The sequence below is a fragment of the Nuphar pumila genome, chromosome 16 (genome assembly GCF_984573655.1).
Source record: "Nuphar pumila chromosome 16, dmNupPumi1.hap1.1, whole genome shotgun sequence".
Classification (NCBI taxonomy): domain Eukaryota; kingdom Viridiplantae; phylum Streptophyta; class Magnoliopsida; order Nymphaeales; family Nymphaeaceae; genus Nuphar; species Nuphar pumila.
This window is the reverse complement of record NC_143264.1, coordinates 67,054,261-67,079,495: the sequence shown is the minus strand read 5'-3', so window position 1 is coordinate 67,079,495 and position 25,235 is coordinate 67,054,261. Positions and strand designations below refer to the sequence as shown.

Below are 25,235 nucleotides of genomic sequence, written 5' to 3'. Positions count from 1 at the left end.
GTTATTTGATAAAAATACAGTGTGAAAGAATAATGTCAGTAGATTGGCTGAATTACAAAATTGGATGATAAGCAGTTGATTAAAAATAAAGAAAACAAGAAAAATGGCAATGTAGCACTTCTAAAGTAGGTATAAGTGTTTCTAAACCTACCAACTCAGGAGATTGAGAATACATGTACTCGGCCAACATATCATGCAGATCTGGAGAGCCTCTCCTAGGACCACTGAATTCTGCAGACCACCTATGCCATAATAGAAATGTTACAAATAAAAAACTACTGCCAATTGGGCTAGAAACATCTCTAGTTTAGGATGCTCTTCATGAAAATATGCACAAGAGATTTTCCCCAAATGCCAGAAACAAAAAAGAAGACTGTTCATTTATCAGACAGTTGCAATACAACTGGAGGACTTTTAGTTCTACCTAGAAAAAGTACAGCAATTCACCATGCAAGACTTGCACACAAATTAAGCGTGAATCAAAGGTGCACAAAAGGAAAAAATTCAACACGAAAATCAGACCAAGGACATGATAATGCAATAATGGCAGAAAGGTCATCCTAGAAACATGAATCAGACAGCAGTTCCCAATATTTAGGACTACTCTTTTGTTAAACTGAACAAGATTTTCATGTCCCACAGATACTAGTATTCCTCACTTCTATAAGCAGTAATACTGGTACTAAGATACAAAGTATAAAGATTGTGAAGCCTTTGCCTGGACTATGTAGCAATGATTCACCTAGCTGCCAAAGTTGAAAGCATTACAGAAATTAGAAGTGACGTTTAGAAATTTTAAGAGGATTCGAGAAGCAAGCAGCAGAAGGAAAGCAGTATGGAAGATTATTTGGAAAACAACATGTGGAATCATTTGGGAAAAGATATAATATTTGTGTCTAAAATTCTGAGAAGCTGATGGATTCAAGAAGAAGCTTTTAAAAAAGTGTGATCATGGTCAATATATTAACCTATTAAAAGATCTAGGTCTCTTTAACTTTAAAAGAATAACAGGAGAATATATATGCAAAAAAACACTTGGAAACAATAATCATGTAGGCAGCATTTGAAATAAAAATGAAATTTATGAATAATCAGTTTATTTTGAACACCAAGCATCAAAATAATCAGAAGCATTTGTGGATCAATTGATACATATAAAATGTATAACAAACTCAAGGAATTTCTAGCAAGTCCGATATTTTATTGATTCTTTAAAACTCTATTTCTAGTACGTTCAATAACACAAATCAGCTACTCTATGACTTCTCTGAACAACCAAAAAAAAGACCTTGTAAAGTTAGAGATTCATAGTTCCATACTTGTGGTAATATGATACCAGGGACAACCTTAAGTAGAAAATTAGGATTTCACTTTTTATAAGTTGCAATTCCCATCTACATAGGAATTGAATCCCTGTATGCCATGAATCACAAGTTCACAACTCCCAACTACATGGAAATCATGATCCTTGTACTCGGAATTAGGGATTTCTACGTCTCAAAAACCATAATTCCTAATCAATTCTCATTCGTTGCAGAAATGAGCCCTGCTTCTGAAGCATGATTTCAGTCATTGTTAGCTTCCAATATGTATGGAGCCAAACTGAATGTTTTAACAAGAAAAGACTCAGAAGCTTCATCAGTAACCTACATGTGCATCAACTTACTTTTCCAAAGATTATGAATCTTTACCTATCTTTTTCAATCTTGCCTTCTAGATTGAAAAAGGAAGAGTATAAAGGAGAAGGATTATACCTGGCATAGCAGTATCAGTTTGGACTGGACGACCTTCATTCATCAGGTCTTGTTTATAATCGGGTTCTGGTCAAAATACCAGAATACCCCTGATATGAACAATAATTACAGAAATGTGTTTAATGAGACATGAATGTAAGTAATGCTAGACCAAAGTATAGAAAATGACATCAAAACATAAATAATGACTGGTCTAACAGCCACCCTCAAGCTGTGCATGGGAAAGAACCACGGACAACTAGGTCTTCAATTGCCAATTCCACTAGGTGGATAAAGCGTTAGTCAATATATTAGCCACCTGATGCTCCTCAAATATAAAGCTCATCTCTAACTCTTAATCTTCAACTTTCTCTTGGATGAAATGTTTATCCAGCTCTATGTGCTGTGTTATTACGTTGAATTGGATTGATGGATATCACAACAGTGCTCTTACTGTCGTATTATGAAATGGAACAAGTGAAGGGCTAACCTGGTGCCATAAGGTGTCTCAACCAGAAAGCTTCTGCAGTTGCTGAGGCCATATATCTATATTCAGTCACAGTACTAAACCTTGTCACTGTGACACTGTTTCTTGCTACGCCATGAGAGTTCGAGACCAGATGTGAGCTTAGATAAAAAACAATACCTTAAGATGGTTCTCTAAGTCACTGGATCTTTGGCCGAATCAGCATTGAAATAAACAATGATCTTGATAGGTCCCAAAGTAGTTGTAGATGGTACAGTATACATCAATTGATCTTTGTGCGTATTCCTTATATATGTGAGGAAGTGGAATATTTATTTTCTTAATTTTGTTTACTCTCATTCAACCCATTTCTCCCTTCTTCACCTCTTCTTCCTTAAGGTTGAGATTGGGAGTGGAGAAATTCATCGAGGGTGAGGACATTGGCATAGCATCTTGAGAAGGGCAAAGGCTCAATGGCATAGGATGGTGTTGGAAGAAAAGAGACAAAAGGGTTTGGAAGGCAAAGCTGAAGCTAAGGAATTTGGCATGGAGAAGAGGGCAGCATGCTTGGAGGGGAGGTTGTTGCAGTGGGTATGCCAACGCTGTCAAGCATAGCCATAGTGGTAGGGAGGAAACATGAGGTTGCAAGGATGTTGTTCTTGATGAGGTTGGAGTGAGATCGATGAATGCCAAGTTGATGTGGAGAGGATGATGGCTGTAATATCTTGCAAATTTTCCTTAAATTGAAAAATTAAATAAATGTAAATTTTATTAAAAGAATGTAATTTTTATATGGAAATCGATATAATATACTGGCATTAGTGGATCTTGATATGGATCTTGAATCCATTGCCAAGATCCATGATCCATTAGTGATATGGATCCATTGCCAAGATCCATAACCCATTAGTGATATGGATCTTGGACCCATTGCCAAGATCCATAATCCAAGTATGTTAGGGTAAACTATATTATTTAAAATATATATATATATTAAAAAATATATATTTTTAATATATATATATATATATATATATATATATAAAGATGAGAAATTAGAAGAGTTCCTATTTAAATAGAACTCTTCTAATTTTAAAATACTAGGGGACGTCCCTCCCCTATGGGGAGTTCCAGTATGATTATAAGTAGGGGGTGTGACCCCCCTCTCTCACTCAAAATCATTGCCATAGGAAAAAAAAGAAAAAAAATCATGTGCCCTAGAGAAAGAGAGAGAGAGAGGAAGAAAAAGAGAAGAAAAAAAGGAGAAAGCATAGCTTTCTCTCCAACACCACCTCCTTCTTCTCCTATTTTCGTAGATCTACAAGAAAAAAAGGTACTTCTCTTTTCTGATAGAACGAGGATATAGCATGGGCTAAATTGCATAGGTTTAAGGAAAAATCGAATCTGCAATTTTCTGCATGTATTAAATCCGTATATTCTGCATTCTTGATAGATAAATCTGATATTCTGCATTCTTGAACATGCCTACGATTTTCTGCATATATAAAATCTGTATTTTCTACATTCTTGATACATAAATCTGATATTCTGCGTTCTTAAACATGCCTGTGATTTTCTGCATGTATAAAATTTGTATTTTTTGTGTTCTTTATGCATAAATCTGATATTCTGCATTCTTGAACATGCTTGTGATTTTCTGCATGTGTAAAATTTGTATTTTCTGCGTTCTTGATCATGCCTGCGATTTTTTGCATTTATAAGTCTGTATTATTTGCATTTTTGAATAAAGATTCACAGTATGTATCTATATATATATATATATATATATATATATATATATATATATATATATATATATATATATATATATATGTGTGTGTGTGTGTGTGTGTGTGTGTGTGTGTGTCAACTTGCAACCACGACTGTATTTGCAGCTGATATATCAATCTACGATTTCGCTGATGTTCGCAGCCTGCAGCTGATACATCAGTCCGCAATTTCGCTGATGTTCGTAGCTCGCAGCTGATATATCAGTCTGCGATTTCGTTGGTGTTCACAGCTACAAGTTGTAATATATATATATATATATATCAGTCTACAACACTGATGTACATGTATATGAGCCTGTGACTTGGGTTACTTTCACAGCATAAGAACATGTATATTAGTCTTCATGTTTGACTATGTTCGCAGCACTGTTGTACGTGTATATTAGTCTGCGACTTGGGTTACTTTCGCAGTGTAAAAACATGTATATCAGTCTGCGCGTTGGACTGTGTTCGTAAACAAAATATATAATCAGCTTGCAATCTTTATTGTGTTTGCAGCCCTGATATATATGTATATCAGTCTGCGAGTTGAACCGTGTTCATAGACTATATATATATATATATATATATATATATATATATATATATATATATACCAACGATCTTGACTATATTCGCAGCCCTGATATATATGTATATCAGTCTGCAATCTGGAATGTGTTCGTAGCCTTACTATATATATAACAGTCTACAATCTTGATAGTGGATGCAGCATACATATGTATGTCTATCTGCGATCTTATTAGTAATCGCAGCACAATATATATATATATATATATGTCTGTAAGTCTTAATTTTTGTTTACAACAGGAACGTATATATGTCTGTGATCTTGGTTATGTTTCGCAATACATACATAGGCATATATGTCTGTAACCTGGTTAGAGTTCGCAACATATATATATATATATATATATATATATATATATATATATATATATATATGTCTGCGATTTTTATAATGTTCACATCATATACATATATATACGGCTATCTGCAATTTTGATAATGATCTCTGCACATATGCATATATAGTTGTATGCAATTTTAATAATGTTCACAGCATCTATATATAGTTGTCTCGATATTTACAGTGTTTGCAATATATATATATATATATAGTCGTCTATAATCTTGACAGCACTTACAACATAAATATATATATACACATATCTGCGATCTTGATAGAGTTCGCAACAAAAATATATCATGAACAATTATTCAATCTGTGAATTTTTAACTAATTTGACTTCTCAGACAGTACGGTAAGACTCATATACATTGTTCAATATGCATTCAACAAATTTTTGTGATTGTACCATGAGTTGTATCGTGAACATGAAAATTTTAATATCTATCTACGCTTCATGTTTATTGAGATTTTTGCAATGTATCATATTGTGGAAATGTAGGAACCACTGATGGGCCTTTTGAGGCCATGAGCATGTGTTGCTTATTAAATGTTAAATTGTAATTTGCATTGTAAAAATTTGTTGAAAATTTTGGTTTTGAAATAATTACATTGTTGATGTGATAAGGCAAGAGCCCGAAATTGTTATTGCATGATGATTTGCATAACTGTTCTTATGTAAAGAACCTTGAATTGATTAAAAATGATAAAAGAGACCAAACAGTGTAATAATTTTCTTCCTTGGTATCACTCTAGAAGGGTGAGAACTTGGATGACGGTCACGGGGGACCGTGAGAATACTAAACACCGTGTGCGTTTGTTGTCCCCAAGAACCCGATGTATGGTTCATGTTCCCGACCACGGTTATAAGAAACTTTCAGCCACTTTGCCTGAGGGTGGCATTGTTAATTCAGTTGTAATTATTGATATACTAAGAAAGTGGCGGCAATGGATGTTGATTTCCTTATCATCCCGACATTAAGTGATGATTTCTAATGTTTCGATTGATCATGATGATTCCTGATATCGGTTGTTGAACAAGTGTAGAACCTAGTAAATAAAATACAAATTATGTGATAAGCTACTACTGAGAACTGCCTTCAACCTCGATTTTTTTTTTTGTTTTGAGTAGTCGTGGGTTGTTAAAAAAGTGGACATTAAATATTAGTGTGCATTAAGTAGGGACATGCATGCAAAAGAAAATATCGATTAATAAACTTAAAAGATATTCATGCATGTTGTATCAATTCATGCATCTTTAAAGGTTTATCTTGGATGGTAAGTTTGTTCTGAAGTGTTATCTGTGAGTCGTCTTAAACTTGTACTTGATTTACTTTATGTTATTTCCTTACTGTTGGAATTTGAGAGGGTCTCGTACGAGAACTTCGGTTCTTACCCGATTTTAAAAAAAATATTTTTCAGGTACTGAGGCACTGTGATGGTGGGACTGGCTAGCGGGAGGGCACGAGGGTTATGATCTAGTGGCTCGGGTTCTGATGTACACTGGAGATTTTGTTTTGATTTGAAAACTATGTGGATTTAAATTAAAATTATTTGATTGAGTAAATGCAATTTCAATTTATGGTTTAAAATTATTCTATGTGTAAAATGGTTGATGGGTTGTGAATATTAAATATGTAATGTGCCCCGGGTCCTTGGTATGTTTTTCGCAAATATAAAAAAAAAATCTGCATTTTTCGAGGGTCAGTTTGGGATAGTTACAATGTCATCCTAGATATAGAAGGTGTTCGGTTGAAGAGCAAGACTATAATGTTGAGAACACATACAATTCTACATCCCACCCCCAATGACCATTCAAATAGGGAGGGAGCCAATTAAGTGTGTGGACGCGACAACACTGATAAATACAAATGCACTCAAACAGGTCAAAACCGTTTATACGTAATTTTTTGTTTTATTTATAAATGTCATTACTATTTATTGTTAGAAACAACAAACAAAAATGAATCAAACAGGCATAAGTTATTCCATCATATCTTATTGAAGCATACTAGATAATGCCTCATGTCACAACCCAACTAGCCACTGAGGATGTGTGTATATAAAGCATTCTGCTCCCATTCTTGGGGAGGATAGGATTGATATGTTGCAATTGAAATCTTTTATAAGAGAAACATCAGTCAAACATTAAGCTTTTTTCACTAAAACTTGGGCATATCAATCCTATCCTCCCTTAGAATGGGAGCAAAATGCTTTATATACACACGAGGCTTTGTCCTTCCTATTGTGCCTTCTTGGTAGAAGTTAATGAAGCTAACCTTTCAAGTGTAGCTTCTGTAATGAAATACAAGTGTCAAAAACAATGTCACAAAGTGACTATAGGAGGGCACAAATGCATAAGCAAGATGCCACTAATGAACCAAATACAATGAGCCACAAAGGGGCAAACACCAAACACAAATAAAGTGAGAAGAGAGAACTAAAAATATAAGTACCAATGTATTAAGAAATGCTTGAAAAAGCATTGAGAAAGAAGGGGGTCTTCACCCCTTTTTATACAAAGAATGGGATCCTAGAGAGGAGGCAGCTATAGAGTATTGGGCATGGTTGCCAGTTGAGGAAGCGGGAGCGGGAAGCGATACGGGAAGCGGGAGCGGGAAGCGAGGCACTTTCAAAATTTTAGGAAGCGGGGAAGCGTGGGACCACTTAGGAGCGATTCGGGAAGCGTCTCGGAAGCGACCTAGGAAGCGTCTCGGAAGCGACCTAGGAAGCGTCTCGGAAGCGAGGGGGAAGCGAAAAAAATAAAAATAAAAAATACAAAAAAATTGAAAAAAACAGGGGAAGCGAGGGGGAAGCGTGATGGGAAGCGCGCTTCCCATTAAAGGGAAGCGCGTCCCCCATTAAAGGGAAGCGCGCTTCCCAAAAAAGGGGGATGCTTCCCCCCACGCTTCGGAAGCGCAACGTTTCGCGCTTCCGAAGCGCGCTTCGGGGAAGCGCGCTTCCCCTTTTAGCTAGGTGCTTCCGGTAACTCTGGTATTGGGAGCCCCCCAACGATCATAGTATCCCAACGGCTCAAATGTGGGCCCCTTTACATTGATTAACTAAATAATAAAAACAAAAATAAGAAAAATAAAAAGAAACTAAAAAACAATCCTAATGGACAATGTTATTTTACATTAAAGAAAAAGATTAAATTGACCTAATGGGCATTACAAAAGATAAAAGAGAAATAATATATATATATATATATATATATATATATATATATATATATATATATATATATATATATATATATGGTATACATATATTTTAACACCCCCCTAAAAGTGACAGTGAGATCACCAAAAGTTTGCTTAGAAGAAAGGAGAACCTAAGGGATGGTAAAGCTTTCATAAAGAAATCTGCAAGCTGGTACTCTGAAGTGTTGTATGGAAGTTCAATAGTGCCCCGTAAAAACTCATCTTGAACATAATGACAGTCCATCTCAATGTGCTTTGTCTGTTCATGAAATGTATGATTGCTAGCAATGTAGATAAAACTTTTGTTATCGCAGCATAGCTTCGAAGGAATAGAGATAATAACTCCCATATCTTTGAGCAAACTTCATAACCAAACAAGTTCAGTTGTAGTGGTGGCCATTGGCCTATACTCGGCTTCTGTGGAAGATAAGGAAACCTTCTGTTGCTTCTTATATCTCCAAGATATTAACGATTCTTCAAGAAAAACAAAATAACCTATGGTAGAAATATGATCATTGAGGTTTTCACCCCCAATCAGAGTAAGTATAATAAGCAAATAAATTTTGAGATAAAGAAGAAGATAAGAATAACCCTTTTGTTATAGTTTCCTTCGGATATCTGATAATTTGCATGACCGCTGCCATGTGAATAGTAGTAAGAGCATTCTAAAACTGACTTCCATTGTCTACAACATGAACAATGTATGTCCTGGTAATATACAAATATGTTAGAGATCCAATTAATTGACGATAAAGAGTAGGATCTTCTAAATGGGGGTCTATCATTGGTTCTCATCTTAGCATTGATTACTTATGGAGTCTTCATTCTCTTTTCGTCAGTTAAGCCAAACTTAGCAATAATATTTTATGCAAGCTTTATTTGAGACAGAACATATTCTCGAGAAAAACATGCAACATTAATCCCTAAAAAATACCTTAGAAATCCAAGGTCAGACATATCAAAATTGTTTTTAAGAATATTTTTAATAAACTCAATGCCCATTTTATCATTCTCAGTGATGATTATATCATCAATATATAACAGTAAAATAATTATGTGATCACCTGCATTCTTAACAAAAAGAGCAGTATCAGTATAACAAAAAGTAAAATCACAATTAAGAACAACTTTACTAAAGCAATCATATCAAGCTATTGAAGCTTGTTTAAGACCATAAAAAGCTTTATTAAGTTTAAATTTTTTTTCTAATCTCAAGACCCGACGAAAGATCCATATAGTGTAATAACCACAAATTTTTATGCGTAAATTTGCATAATTTATGTGTTATGGGCCTGGGATCCACCTTTCGGATCCAGGATCCATATGTGAATAATATCATATTTGAAATATATATATATATATAATATAATAAATTAATAAAAAGATTAATAAAAATATGTAAGGGATCCACAGTTGGATCCATTTGGACCCAGCCTATGGATCCACTTCGCAATGGGTAGCGGGTCCAAATTTGTGAACCCTAATAACCATCGAATTTGCACCGGGTCCCGGGTTCGGACCCGAGTCGCGTCCCCCGTAGCAGGTAAGTAACGAAAAAATATATATATAAAAAGAGGAACTCTCAGACCCGGGTCGGACCCGACCCGGATCCGTAACCTGGTAGGGTTTTTAAAACCCGATATCGGGTTGCGGCCTTTAAAAAGAGGGGAAAAGCAAGAATCGTGTCCAGGGCACGATTCCTGTTGTGTCAAAAGGGAGGAGGGAGGAGCGGTTACAGATGGAGTAACCGAACCCCGCGCCTCTCGGCAAGAGAGAGGGGGGTTTCGGCGATAAAAGGGGAAATGGAGAGGGGGCCTCACCCTCTTCCCTCGTCTCTCTCTTTCTCTCTTCCCTCGTCTCTCTCTCTCTCTCTCTCGTCGGCAAGGAGGTGCCGCTAGTCTCATCTCCGGCGATTGGAAGGTAAGAGTGCTTGATCGTGCCCACGTCCTTCCCAATGAGCTATCAGTTTCGGCAGGACCTACTGCAAGCGGTTGCAGCATCCATCTAACGCCAGGCAACAGTACGGGCTCTCTCTCTTGAAATCGAGTGAGAAATGGAATATGGACCGGATTCCATACAATATTTTGAGGGGAAACCCCACCTTGAATTTCCTTTTTTCTCTTTTGGGCTTTCGGTGGATCGAATGGAGTTAAGAACGTAAAAAAAAACCCTAAGGGGATTTGTGTAGTGGGTTGGTAAGTCTGCCTTAAGTGTAGATACAACTGGATCTGGTTAAATCAAGACTCTTGAGGGTGTGTTGTTTGAACGTCATTAAGTTATATTTCTTCTAATGTACTCATTTTTTTTATATATGCTTTCTTGATAAGTATCAATCCTTGGGTTGTGTATTTGTATGTACATAATATATATAACTGTCCTAATATGCATATCCTTGAGAGGAATTCCTTCCTCTATCTGCATATAAATCATTTTTGTAAATATGACTCTTCAAATCTTAATGTGGGATAATATCTAGTTAACATTATTGCAAAGCAGTTGACTACTTGTTGTATTATATGGGAAAAGTTGGCGTACCTATTTTAGTTGATGCATAAAATTTTCAAAAATGAATGAGGCTCTCCGTCCACTTAGTATAAAATTTAGCTGCATGAGAATTATCTATCTTGACATATGGGCGATATTTTTTTGAGCATTTGAAATACATTATGTTTATGTGCTTTCTGTTTTTGGTCTTAGCTTACTTTTGTTGGGATATCTACATCGGCTAGAAGATCTCAGATAAATGTGCATGCGCTGGGCAGTTGGTTTAGTTGAGAACAAATCATGTCGACATCACAAAAGATGTCCTTTAGTTTGATGTATTTCGACTGGGCCTTGTTATCTGTGTCATACCATGTTTGCAGACAATCTGTTTCCAAGTTCAGTGTCCTAGAAAGATTGTACACGGTTTACTAAGATTGTGGTGTATGATTGGTGATTTGTTGACTCGTGTCTTGCGTGACTATCCTACACAACCTTTTTTTTTTGTCCAGTAACCAGTGCCAGAAGCTTCTGTTTGGTAAGCCAACATGGTCTTGGTCCAGGTCGCCCAGTGTTCACCAATGCTACTTAGACCATGTGCCTAATATTCATATTATTGTCAACCTTCAAAATTCTTGGAAAATGTTTTGGTGCTTGAGGAGTTTTCTATTTTGTTCTTCACGAGCAGCATTTTAACCATCATGCCAATACATCTTTGAAACAAGCCATAGATCAACATGTAGGTTTTGAAATGAACGGAACTTGAACCAGCTGTGTGGACTCTCATAGCAGTACCAAGAATATCCTTATAGCATTCTATTTTGAAAAGATGGTTTAGACTTTGTTGAGCAGTAGCCTGAAATCTGGAAATGAACTGATTATTCTTTAGATTGTCTCCATTAGTGGAGACAATTTATGCCACCAGGCAATATATGGTTATTTCAAAATTTTAACACACACGGCATAAATCTAGATCTATCTGTAAATTGTGATCCACTTCTAATGCTATCTATTTGGGGCAAGTGTTGTGCATTTTTATCATAATAAAAAACAATCTTAGGAAACCAAATCTATCTTGATTTATGTTTATGTATTTTGTTAATGCCCATTTACATTGTGATCAAGATACATAGGATAGCTTATGCTGCGTTACAAATGGTAACACTTGGCTGTTTTCTCATGCATGAGTCTACATGGAATTGAAGTATGTCTACATGCGAGTGGTTGTAAGAGTGTGCACATAGCTGTTGTACGTGTGTATTGCAAGGAAATCGTGCATACAAATACTAAAGGAAATCATGCATTTGACATGAATATGTGAATCCGAGGGAAACATGCAATGGATATGAGATTGCGAATTCATATGCATGCATATGCTTATCACTGTTTTGTGCGCATTTTAATTGGCATGCATAAATGTACATTGTGAAACATTCAAAAGTGATGCATTGTGGTATGCTATTCATGGTTTTTGCATATGGTGCATCGATGATCGAAAGGAATCATCGTGGGCCTGATGGGCCTTGAGCTTTGTGTTGCTCCTTCTTTAATTGTTTAAAATGTATCGCAAAAATCACATTTATATTATGGTTTTAATTGTGTTGTTTTATTGTTGCCACGGGTAGTAGACCGTGCAGAGCTGCGCATGCTGATTTGCGAACTTATCTTTGTATGCTGATTTGCAAGTTTATGTTATTCATTCTGCATGCTGATTTACAAATGAAAAGAGATGAATTAATAACGAGATAAAAGAAAATGAATAACATTATAATCTATGTTTCCTTGATGTCCCTTCTTTAGTGTAGGGAATCTTGGAGGTTGCGGTTTGGGGGAAACCGTGAGGATACAAAAACTCCGTGTGCGTTGTTGTTGCCCCTGAACCCGATATTGAGGTTCTTCTCCTGGCCACGGTTTTAGGGAGAATCCGTCACTTTTCCTGGGGGTGGTGTGTTTTGACACAGTTGTTGTTGTTGTTTTGGTATACCAAAAAAGTGGCGCCAGTGGATGTGGTTTTCCCTGGTGTCCCCAACATTGGATGTTGTTTTCCAATGTTCTGATGGATGGTGCTGTTTCCTGATATCGGTCGAGGGCTAAGTTTGGAACCTGGTAATAAAATACAAATTGTGTGCTAAGTTACTCCGGGAATCCCTACTTGACCTCGGGGACTGTACCCGTTTGGTGTATCCGCGGGCAATGGTAATTTAAAAAGAAAAACTTAAAGTTGTGTGCATTTAATAGGACATGCATTTTAAAAGAGGGGAGCTTAAATGAAAGATAATAAACGGGGTTCATGCATCGCACATAAGTTATGCATATTCTTGCTATGCATTATATCATGCATGTTTATCTATTCCCTTGGTTATTATATATTGATCATTGCATGATGTTGATATCTTTTGCAATTAATTGCCTTATTGATTAAATTATGATCAATGTTACTTATTTTGTGTTCCCTCGTGCTTAATGTTTAGTTTATTTTTGCATGGATGGTTCATTGTCTTATGAATTGCTTATAACAGTATTCCTCGAAAATATTACATGGATCTTATTTATGTTCTTTTTCTTATTTGATTCATTAGGAAAATCTGTACGCAGAATTCTTCGGATTTCTGACCCTCTACTTTTATTGGTTTTTCCTAAACACAGATGATCAGTGAAATCGACACGCTTCTGAGGAGATACGATGGTCACTTTTGCTTCAGAATGCTTCATTTACGGACAAAGTAGCTCTACTTTTGTTTCTTTTAGTTCTTCTTATTTTCTGCAGTTGTTATTTCACTTTTGACATTGAGTATGAGACTCTTATTGATTCATTAATAAAAGAATTTAGTTGGTTGGTCATGGATGATAAATGAAAGTTTATTTGTGGTGTGTGGTTATCCAATTGAAATTGGAACTGTAAGGACCCCGGGTCTCTGGGAAGTTTTCCGCAACTCTTAGAAAAAAAATAATATTTCCACATTTTTCAAAGGTAGGAGTTGGGTGTAATGAAGTATGCAGAAGAATCCAAGAATGTCAATGCATTCACTATGTCCAACACGGACAAACGAAACAAGCATAAGAGAGGAAATCCACCAAGGGATATACGAAGGGCCTTATAACAAGGCTACACACATAAAAAGAATATCCCTTTTATTGGAGAGGAGCTCTCAAAAAAGCAATACAAGATAAAGGGGGTTCCCCCTATTTATAAGCAAAGGGAGACCAAAGGAGGCTCCCAATAGAGTCGTTGGGAGCCCCCAACAGTCACAATTGTGACCGTTGGGGGCCCCAACGACTCCATTGTGTGGCCCCTTTGGTATCCCAATAAACATTTTAGAAAATAAAAAAACAAAAAATAAAAAACAGAAAAATAAAAGAAATAAAACAAGTACCCTTATTGGGTACTTGTGAAAAGACCATAATACCCCTATCGGGTATTATGGTGAAATACTTCTATATTTATATATATATATAGATGTATTATTACATATGCCTTAACATTGGGGTCGTTACAAATAGACTTCTTCACAAAGATCCTCATTTAAAAAGGCATTTTTGACGTCTAATTGATAGATAGATCATTGTTTAATATATGTTAAAGCTATTAAAGTTCTTACACTAGTCATCCTGGCAACCAGAGTAAAGGTTTTCTAGTAATCAATTCTATATTCTTGTGTATACCCCTTAGCAACTAACCTAGCTTTGTATATTTTTAATGATCCATCACTCTTAGTTTTGACTTTATAAACCCATCTACAACCAATAGTCTTTTTTCCTAAAGAGAGACTTACAATTGTCCAATTGTTAGCTTTATTGAGTGTTTCTAATTCATGTTTCATAAGATCATCTTCTATGGCCTTGCCTAATCCGCTTCTCGGACCCGAGATCCTGCACATAGCAATTGGTAGGTGAAAAAAAGACACTAAACCCAAAATCGGTTATTTGAGAAATTGAGAAAAGATTTAAGTTAAGTTTTGGAATGATTCTAATTTTTGGAATATAAAATTCTTTATCTTTGCTTAAAACTTTTTCAAGGTTTCTCATTCCTTTAACATCTAATGATGTTCCATCGGTCGTGGAAACAAATGATTTAAAATAATTAAGGCTTGGTTTAGATAAAATAGATGCATTTGGAGTCATATGAAAAGAGGCACCTGAATCAAGGATCCAAGAGGACATACAGGGAGTTGATGAGACCACGGCACCAGAGGTGGAATGTGTGAAAGAGTTGTTTCTCATGAATTGTTGAAGAGTTTCCGTAAGTTGAGCAATGAAGTCTTTTATGTCTCCATCTCTTATTGTTTATTTACTTGAATTGCTTGAACTATCTCCAACAAAAGTCACATTCTTTTTAAGCTTAGGACAATAGGGTTTAAGATGTCACAGTTCATTACAATGGTGACAAACAATTTTTGTTCCTCCACCATTGTTATTTTTTCAAAAGTGAGGAGGTTTATAAATCCTCATGTTATTTTCAGGTTTAAGAGCCAAGCAAGTTTCTTTTTGGCATAAATCAGTGTAACTCAGAGTTACCGGAAGCGCCTAGCTAAAAGAGGAAGCGCGCTTCGGAAGCGCGAAACGTCGCGCTTCCGAAGCGTGGGGGGAAGCGTCCCCCTTTTTGGGAAGTGCGCTTCCCTTTAATGGGGGACGCGCTTCCCTTTAATGGGAAGCGCGCTTCCCATCACGCTTTCCCCTCGCTTCTCCTGTTTTTTTTTTCAATTTTTTTGTATTTTTTATTTTTTTATTTTTATTTTTTCGCTTCCCCCTCGCTTCCGAGACGATTCCTAGGTCGCTTCCGAGACGCTTCCTAGGTCGCTTCCGAGACGCTTCCCGAATCGCTCCTAAGTGGTCCCCCGCTTCCCCGCTTCCTAAAATTTTGAAAGTGCCTCGCTTCCCGCTCCCGCTTCCTCAACTGGCAACCATGGTGTAACTTCACTAAGAGGAGTAGAAGCCCTATGAAGAAAGGATCCTCTTAGATGTTTAAATTCAGGACGAAGCCCATGAATAAATTAAAAAAAACTTTCTCTCTCCATTTGCTCTTGCTCGTGGCAATAGCACTTCCTTCACATTAAGGTTCAAGGAGACCAAATAGTCTATAATACTCATACCCCCTTGCTTGGTTCCTCTTACTTTTCTTTATAAAAAAAAATGCCTAGTAAGATCCTTTTGAGTACACACTTTTCATGAGGAACCATATTTCATTTGCCTTATTAAATTTGGCTAGATTAGCACAAATCTTGTGCTTCACGTATCCATGAAGCATGCCAATATTTTGGCATGCTCACTTTCCCAATCTTCAACTTTGGATTGGTATTCTTTAATAGCTTTGGCTTTTTCTTCATCACCCAAAGCTTTTTCTTCATTCCTTTCTTTCTTGGTGAGCTTTAACTGTAGTTCCGGAATTGTTTTTCATAACGGCCACCTACATTCTATAGTTGGTCTCATTCAAATTGAATGAGAGATCAATCTTTGCATCTTTGGCAGCCATTGTGGAGGAGTTGAAGAAAAACAAGAATGTGAAGCTTAATCACACTCAAATACAAAAGAAAGAAGTTCCAAGAGTGTTCAAATACCTACATGGCTCTGATACCATATAATGAAATATAAGTGTCAAAAACAATGTCACAAAGTGACTACAAGAGTGCACAAATGCATAAGCAAGACGTCACTAATGAACAAAATACAATGTGTCATAAAGGGCAAACACCAAACACACACAAAGTGAGAAGTGAGAACTAAAAATATAAGTAATAATGTATTAAGAAATGCTTGAAAAAACATTGAGAACGAAGGGGGTATTCACCCCTTTTTTATACAAAGAATGGGACCCTAGAGGAGCCCCCATGGATTCGTTGGGAGCCCCCCAACGGCTCTAATGTGGACCCCTTTACATTGATTAACTAAATAATAAAAACAAAAATAAGAAAAATAAAAAAGAAACTAAAGAAACAATCCTAATGGACGTGTGTTTTACATTGAAGAAAAAGACTAAATTACCCCTAGTGGGCATTACAAAAGATAAAAGGAAAATAATATATATATATATATATATATATATATATATATATATATGGTATACATATATTTTAACAGCTTCCACTACCAAGGAGGCCTTTTTCCAGGTGTGGAAGCTACCACTTATAGAATGAAAGCCGCTGATGAGGTCACTTCCCATCATGCCTTCTTGGTAGAAGTTAACATAGCTCACCCTTCTGGTGTAGCTTCCACTGCTAAGGAGGCCTTTTTTTCTGGTGTGGAAGCTACCGCCTCTAGTATGAAAGCCGCTTTCCATATATATTTATATATATAGGCTTTAATTTTTTTTATTTGGATCAAAGAGAGAAGAAGAAGGGCATGTAAAAGTTATACTTAACATTGCATTCATGATGCTCAACGTGCTTCTAAATGGTTACATTTGGTCATCATGTGAAATGTGAGTTCGACTCCATAATTACTAATCATAAAAGTATAAAAGTTTATGAAACTAGCCATGTGTTACCTACCTCTATGAGGATCTCACCAAATTATAAAAGGAACATTAGCAGGCCACCATCTCATCAGGAAAAGATAGCAGGGGATCAATTTACCTAATTGCTGCTTTTAGAAATGATGAGCATCCCTCAACACGTGTCTTTGCAGACATCAATGCCTCAGAGAGCTTTTGCATATCGTCATCATCCATCATTAAGTGATGTGGCACAGTAATTTGTGGGAAATCAGCATACATGGCTCTGATACGATCTGATATACAGGCTTATGTCATGATCATATTGGTAAAATCAACTCAAAACATGAAGGATAACCAAAAGGAACTTAATAATAATGGCCAATGAAAGAAGAGTAGAGGGAAACAACATATACATCAAACCATTGACAAATTTTATATAACAAAACAGTTGGACTTCAAATTTGGGTGTAAAACAGAAATTCCTGAAAGTAAAACTCAAAACAGTTACAAGGTGGTAGAAGCATCCATCCAAGCAGCAAAAAGAATTCAATCATTTAAACCAGTTGAAATCTCAGAAGACCAATCACGGAAACAAGTGTACGATCCCAATATTCATGCTATTTTTGTGCAGCCAGCAGTAAAAGACGTTAACAGAGAAACAACACCTACACAGCATCGATTAATCTCTCCAGGAAATGTTTGTAATTGAGCTAAAGGAAAGTGACATGGAAGGCAAAGGAAATAACGTTTCTGGTTGACCAGGATTCTCATCCATGAAAAATCCTGTTTGTCCAGCCCTAGGTACCACTGCTATGATATTTCATGTAAGATCAGATCTATCCTATTCTTGTTAATTGTATATTTAGTAATGCTCCCATAAATAACCTTATGTTTCATTTCCAAATTATATTCATAAATCTATATAAAAAATCAATTTAGTTTTAAATGATAATGTGAATATATCGCAGATCAAACTTGCATTCATATAGCTAGTCGTTTTCAGGCTTACATTGACCTCAGTAACACATCCTGAACAGGTCTTTCACGATACAGACTATAGTATAGTATACTTTTTTATACATAAACCTGATAATACATACACTAGTATTTTACTATTTTTTCATATTCATACATAATATATCTGTTACATCCTTATATAAGGCAAATAAAATATCCAGTTCTGTTTAATTATACAGGTCTGCTTTTCTTATAAGCACAATCATCTATCTTCTTAGTTCTGATTTATGTGCTCATCATCTTTTTCAATTAAGATTTTGTTATTTGTTTTTCAGTACACATTTTTTGCTGCAATATTTGATATGTGCCTCAACCTCGTGATTGGTTGTTTACTACACATTTAAATAGGTGTTCTCCCTGTCATACGCACCCTTTTTTGTTTTTAATTTGTATAATTCATTTGTTTTGTCTTTTTTTTAAACATGAGAAAAATCAATTTTTTCAAGAGAATTTGACTGTCCTGTTGCCAATTTAAACTTTTATCACTATGTTTCCCAATGTATTGTTAAGATATGTATATTCATATACATATTGTATATGTATGTATATTATATATATATATATTATACCCATGTCAACTATGTGGTTGACTTGGGGATGGCTGGTTGTTGAACTGCTGGTCCAACGGCTAGAAATCTAGCCATTGGACTAGGTCCAAATCTAGCCGTTGGATTGGTTCTCCTATCTCTCCTTTTAATCCCTCTTTTCTCCCTCTTATTCTCTATATAAAGAGTGGGTGTATGCCTTTGTATTAGTGAGAGAGTGATGGATAGTTTTTTAGGTTTTGAGTGTTGTACTGATGTTCTTTTGTAATTTTTCATTTCTTTTATATTATTTGAATTTCATACTTAATGAAATTGTTTATTTTAAAGTTTTGCATTCTAAGGGTATTTCCATTGTGAATGTGTGTTTAACTATATTATATTTTGGCTCATGGGACGCATTCTAGAGTGCATTGGGATTCGTACTATTTCATGACATGGTATCAAAGCGAGGCATCGAGGTCTTGAGAAAGATTTGTATTAATGGATGGTTCTAGTAGGTATCTTTGGCTTTTCTATTTTCATAACGGTAAGTGCTTGTAAAAGGGTTTGATAAAATTAAATGTTTTTGAAATATGTGATGTGTAGTGAAAAATTATGTTTTGCAAAATATGTGATTTATTAAAATCTTGTGTGTTGCATGTATGTTTGAGTGATATTGTTCTATCAAGCAAGACTATTTTCAAATGACTTGTGTTGGATTAAGGCATCTTTAGGTATACACCTAAAATAGTCGTTATTAAATAGCATAAGCATGACTTGTTATCATATACTTAAACTTTTTTTGTGCTCATCTTAGTGGTTTCTTTCTTGTGTATCAATATCTCATATCATGCATCTTGGAGATTGTATATTCATTGCATTGTGAGAAAAATCTCTTGTTTAATGCGAGATCATATGTGGGTTCATAGTTATGTTATTAAAATCTCTATGGCTCTTTGAGAATATTTTATCAATAATGTCAACATTTTTATGTTTATGCATAGCTCTTAGTTGGCTCTTTGACTTATGATCTTTTTAAAAATTCTTATGCATCGTAATTCACATGCCTATTTACTTATTCAAATTTGTAAAAATTGTCATAAGACATCTTATGTTACATTGCATGTGATTGCATCGATTGACATATTGATTGTGCATTTAATTGCACTAATTCTTATGATAAGGTTTTCATCTAACTTTATTGGATTTGATTTGAAACTTGTTTTTTCAAATCGGTTATTTGATATGAACTCACCTATTTGGAAATTGATTTCCGTGATTATTTATGGTCTTCTTATGGGATCGATTTTGTCCTTCACAAAATTTTATATATGATGCATCATTTCTCTTGGCCTTGTTGTTGGGTTAGAGTTAGCCGTTGAGGTGAATTATGTATACACCTCATGTCATCTTATTGTTAAAATGTAACATATATATAATAATAATATTATTATTCTATTATATATTTTTTTCCTATTTTATTTTATTTTATTTTTTCTTTTATTTTCATGTATTTTATATTATCTAGTTCATATAGAACTAGATAATATAGTTTGGTTAAGTTCCAACCGGAACTTAACCAAACAATCTAGTTGTTGGAACTAGTCCAACGGCTAGATTTCTAGCCATTGGACTAGTCCAACGACTAGAAGGGAGAGCTCCTTATGAGCTCTCCCTCTTGCTCTTGTATAAACAAGGGTGCAGCCCCCTCTTGTAATATAATCTTCTCAAATGCTTTTTAAGCATTTGTCTACTTCAATAAAATAGCATTATTTATTTGTGGTTTTCTGCTTTTACCCTTTTATGAGCCTTGCTTAAAGTGTCTTGTAAACACTTCCTTTTAAGTAATATGAGTGCATTCGTGGAAGATCACCATTTCATTACATGATAACAGAGCCGCGGGATTGCTAGATCTTGGAAAAAGGTTGCCTCGGTTTCTGTGTCCCTTGTGCAAAAGGTGTGTCATCACCTTGTTCTTGCAAAGTGTTTCGCCACTTAGAGAGAGGTGTTTTATCACTTCATTATCGACTTCAAATCGCATCATTTGAAGGGCTTCAACATCTTGTATTGTATCTCTTTCCCTTCCTACTTTTTTGTTTTTGTTCTTTTCTTCTATCTTTCTCCTTTTTTTCCCCTCTTGTAAACAATGGATGACAATGATAAAGTCACCATCATCCCCATGAAATTAAGTGATACAAATTATGTAACGTGGGCTTCAATCATGAAGCACCACATATGGGGTAAAGGCTTATGGGAGATTGTGGATGGTTCTGATTCGGAACCTAAATTATCTTTTACCAAAAAAGAGGGAGATAAGGAGGTCCCATTATCAGAAGAGGAGAAAATAAAGGATTTAGCCTCCTATAAAAAAAAATGGAAAGAGTGGAGAATGGGACATGCGAAAATAATGTCATAACTTATCAATAGTGTTGACATTAAAAAGTGCTCTAGTCTTACCAAATTTGATCATGACGATAAGGCATAAGAATACCTTAAAAATATGTATTCCCTTAAAGATTTTGCACATGTGTGCAATCTTCAAGAGAAGGTTGGATGATGACCCAAGGAGACAAACCAATTCGAGAATATTACAATGGGTTATCCGAACTTTGGGAAAAACTATCACTTCTAGAGCCAAAATGGCACTGTCCCGAAGATATTGATCTTCGCCAAAAGCAACTCGATGCTGAACATTTCTATCAGTTTATATTTGGGTTAAGGTCGGAATTTGAATCCACCAAATCGGCCCTACTTCACCGAGGAAAAGTTCCTTCTATTGTGGAAACTATTCAAGAATTAACAACTACTACTACGCCTTCATCCCAAAACAATTGGGATCGGCGATATGAACCAAAAAAGAAAATCATTCTGGGTCTTCCACATGAATCCTTCTCCTCCAATCATTTCTATCCAATGCCATATCCTCAGTGAGGTTCAAAGCATTCATATTCTTTCCTATCATCTTCATCCATGTCTTCCTAGGCCTACCCCGACCTCTTTTAACTAATATATTTTCCCATTTCTCCATCCTTCTAACTGGAGCATCATTAGGCCTTCGCCGAATATGTTCAAACCACCGTAAATGATTCTCTCTCATCTTATTTTCAATGGGTGCAACGCCTACCTTCTTACGTATCTCCTTGTTCTGAATCTTATCTTTTATTGTATTTCCACACATCCATCTAAGCATACACATCTCAGCTACACTTATTTTTTGAATATGATGTATCTTGGCAGTCCAACATTCTGTACCATATAATAAAGTGAGCCTAATAGTCGTCCTATAAAACTTTCCCTTCAATCGCAATGGCATTCTACGATCGCACAACACTCCAGTTGCACTTTTTCATTTCATCCACCCAACCTTTATCCTATGATTTACATCTCCATCAATTTCTCTATATTTTTGAATGATAGATCCCAAATATTTGAAACAATCATCCACTGGTATTTCTTGCTCACCAAACTTCACTACACTCCCATCACTACTTCGTTGCTTACTAAACCGACATTCCATATATTCTGTCTTACTCTTACTCAACTTAAAACCTCTTGCTTCCAATGTATGTCTCTATAATTCTAACTTAGCATTAACCTCAGCTCTAGACTCATCAATCAAAACAATATCATCAACAAACAACATACACCACGGCACATTTTCTTGAATTGATCTCGTAAGCTCATCCATCACTATAGCAAATAGGAAAGGGCTTAAAGCAAATAGGAAAGGGCTTAAAGCACAAGTGCGGACATTGGTTGCCACTCCTTCATACATATCTTTAAGTATACTAATGTACTTAGAGAGAAACACCTTTCTTCATCATTGTCCACCAGAGAACGTCCCTAGGTACTCTATCATATGCCTTCTCCAAATCAATAAAAACCATATGCAAATCTTTGTTCCTCTCTCTATTTCTCTCAATAAGTTGTCTAAGAAGATGTATAGCTTCCATAATTGATCTTCCAGGCATAAAACCACATTGATTCTACGATATCATGACAACCTTCCTCAACCTAGACTCAATCACCCTCTCCCAAAGTTTCATAGTATGACTCATGAGTTTTATACAACGATAGTTTGTGCAATCTTGTATATCACCCTTATTCTTATATAGAGACACCAAAGTACTATTCCTCCACTCATTAGGCATCTTATTTGTCCGCCAAATCTTGTTAAAAAGATTTGTCAACCATTCTAAACCTTTCTCTCCCAAGCATTTCCAAGCCTCGATAGGTATACCATCTGGGCCAACTGCCCTTCTTGATTTTATTTTCTTCAAAGCCTCTGCAATTTCTTTCTTTTGAATCTTGCGCATGAAGTCAAGATTCATCTCATGAAAATGAATGGAGAAGTCTCCAAGATCCTGAGCATGACAATGGAGGAAAATCGTCTTCGAAAAAGTTTCTCTATAGTTGATGATGATTCTGTCCTAGCAGTATCTAGGCCTGGGAATTATATTCGCACTTATAGGCCACCCCCATTTTGGGAGGCAAAATGGCGAGTTTGACAAAAGAAAAGTGATTTGTTATCACTGTCATGAACCGGGGCACTATATGCCCCAATGTCCAAAGTTAAAAAGGAGAGATGAAAAGAAAGTTGCATCAGTTGAAGCCGAGTCAAAAGATCAAGATGCACCTGTTTCCATGACTCAATTAATAGAGATCCTTCAACCCCTTCTCAAAAGAGTATCCTCTACGGTTGAAGCCTTAACTGAAGTAGCAGTCGCATCTGTATCCGGTCCAAGTAATTTTCCTTGGCTCTTAGATTCTAGTGTCTCATTTCATATGACCCCAAATTACAAATGCTTATCTGAATGCCTTAAAAATAACTCAAATATTTCAAAAGTCTTTACAGCATATCTTACATCTCTTGATATAAAAGGAGTTGGATGTTTTGAAAAACCCAAAACTTTTTGTATTTCAAAAGTTAGATATATCCCAAAACTGAATTTAAACCTTTTATCTGTTTCTCAAATCTCTGATTATGGATGTAATATATCCTTCTCTTCTGATGGTTACTGGATACAAGATCGCCAGTCAGGGAAGTTGATTGGAGAAGGCCATAGAGAAGAAGGGCTATATTACATGAACTTTTTGGAACTACCAAAGAAAGCATTTTGTTTAAATGTCTAGAAATTGGAAACAGACTTATGGCACAAAAGACTTGGCCATCCTCATATGTCTAAAAATCAATACTTCCCGCGTTTGGGAAAATTTTGTAAATCTGAAAATTTTGCTTGTAAAGACTGCATTCTTGGAAAAATGAAAAGATTATCGTTTTCTAGTAGAACCTTTGTTTCTACAAAACCTCTTGAGCTAATACATTCGGATGTTTGGGGACCTGCACAAGTTATTTCTAAAGGCGGTTATGCATATTATATCATCTTTGTTGATAATTTTTCTAGACATACCTGGATTTATTTTCTTAAACATAAATCTGAAGTTTTTGCTCACTTTCAAATCTTTCATAAAATGGTCACAAACAAGTTTCAAAATAATATTTCCATCTTTCGCACTGATTCAAGGGGAGAATTTATGTTTGGAGAATTTTAAAACTATCTTAATTCATATGGCATTATTCATCAACGATCTTGCCCAAATATGATGCAGAGCATCCTGAAGATCCGAGTTTTGAAGACGAATTGGATCAAAATCCAAGTCCCAAGATACAATCCAAGATAAGATCCAGGGCAGATTCAATCGTGCAGGACTATCAGGGTCCAATTGAATCTCTACCAACCCAGATCCATTTTGATAATCGTGCTACAATATCTGAGATATTTTGCATCTTTCTCAGAGATTGCATTTTTTATTATTTGATTTCATTTTGGCATGTAAGGAATCGCGTTAAATATGTTTTTATTTGTAATCTTTTTTTTTAGGAGCCGGATTCTACGGATCCGGATAGTTTTGGTGCCCTATAGGATCTTTTTGTGGTACTCGAGAGTGTATGGGAATGCGAGTAGTTTTTATTTTTTTCGAATTTGCATTTTTCTAATGTGTTTTATGCAGGATCCAATTCACTGAATGTTTTGGATCTAGATCAAGATCCGTTTCCAAAGGGGGTCCTAGTTGGCACCATTTTAGAGTGGACCATCTTAGACCTCATTCAAAATCTCAGCCTTGACTGGTCCAAGTCAAATATAGTTGTTGGACCTAGGAGTGGCAATCGGGTCGGATTGGTAGGTCGTGTCGGCGGGTGGGTTGTGGCAAACACGAAGCCGACCCATTTATTAAACGGGTAACCCGACACGACACGGTTAACCCGTTTAATAAACGGGTCAGGTAAACGGGTTGGCGGGTCGGGTTCGAGTAAACGGGTTGGCGAGCGGTTCGGGGTCGGGTAAACAGGTTGGAAGGCGGGTTGGCGGGCGGTTCGGAGTCGGGTAAACGGGTTGGAAGGCGGGTTGGCAAGTCAGGTTCGGGTAAACGGGTAGACCCGCCCGCCTAACCCGTTTATTAAACGGGTCAGTCGGGTTGGCAGGTTGGCGGGTTGGCATACCCCTAACACGAACCTGACCCATTTAATAAACGGGTTATGTGGGTCAACCCGTTTACGACACGAACCTATTTAAGCCAAACCCGAAACCAGCTAAGAAGCGGGTTGGCGAGTCAGGTTGGCGAGTCGTGTCAGATTTTTCCACCCCTAGTTGGACCCTTTTAATGCCCATGGCCAAAATT

At 36.1% G+C, this 25,235-nt stretch overlaps 1 protein-coding gene across 10 annotated transcripts in view; it reads right to left on the bottom strand.

The window, feature by feature from the left end:
- LOC149813401 (golgi-to-ER traffic-like protein) overlaps positions 1 to 25,235 on the bottom strand; it is a 132,835-nt gene that overhangs the window by 35,407 nt on the left and 72,193 nt on the right. For all 10 annotated transcript variants that reach the window (XM_089992121.1, XM_089992120.1, XM_089992122.1 and 7 more), the window contains 2 exons: positions 17,153 to 17,306; positions 152 to 242 (listed from right to left, as the gene is read on the bottom strand). In XM_089992121.1, coding sequence (XP_089848247.1) covers positions 152 to 242; positions 17,153 to 17,306 — 245 coding nt within the window. The remainder of the gene's footprint in view (positions 1 to 151; positions 243 to 17,152; positions 17,307 to 25,235) is intronic.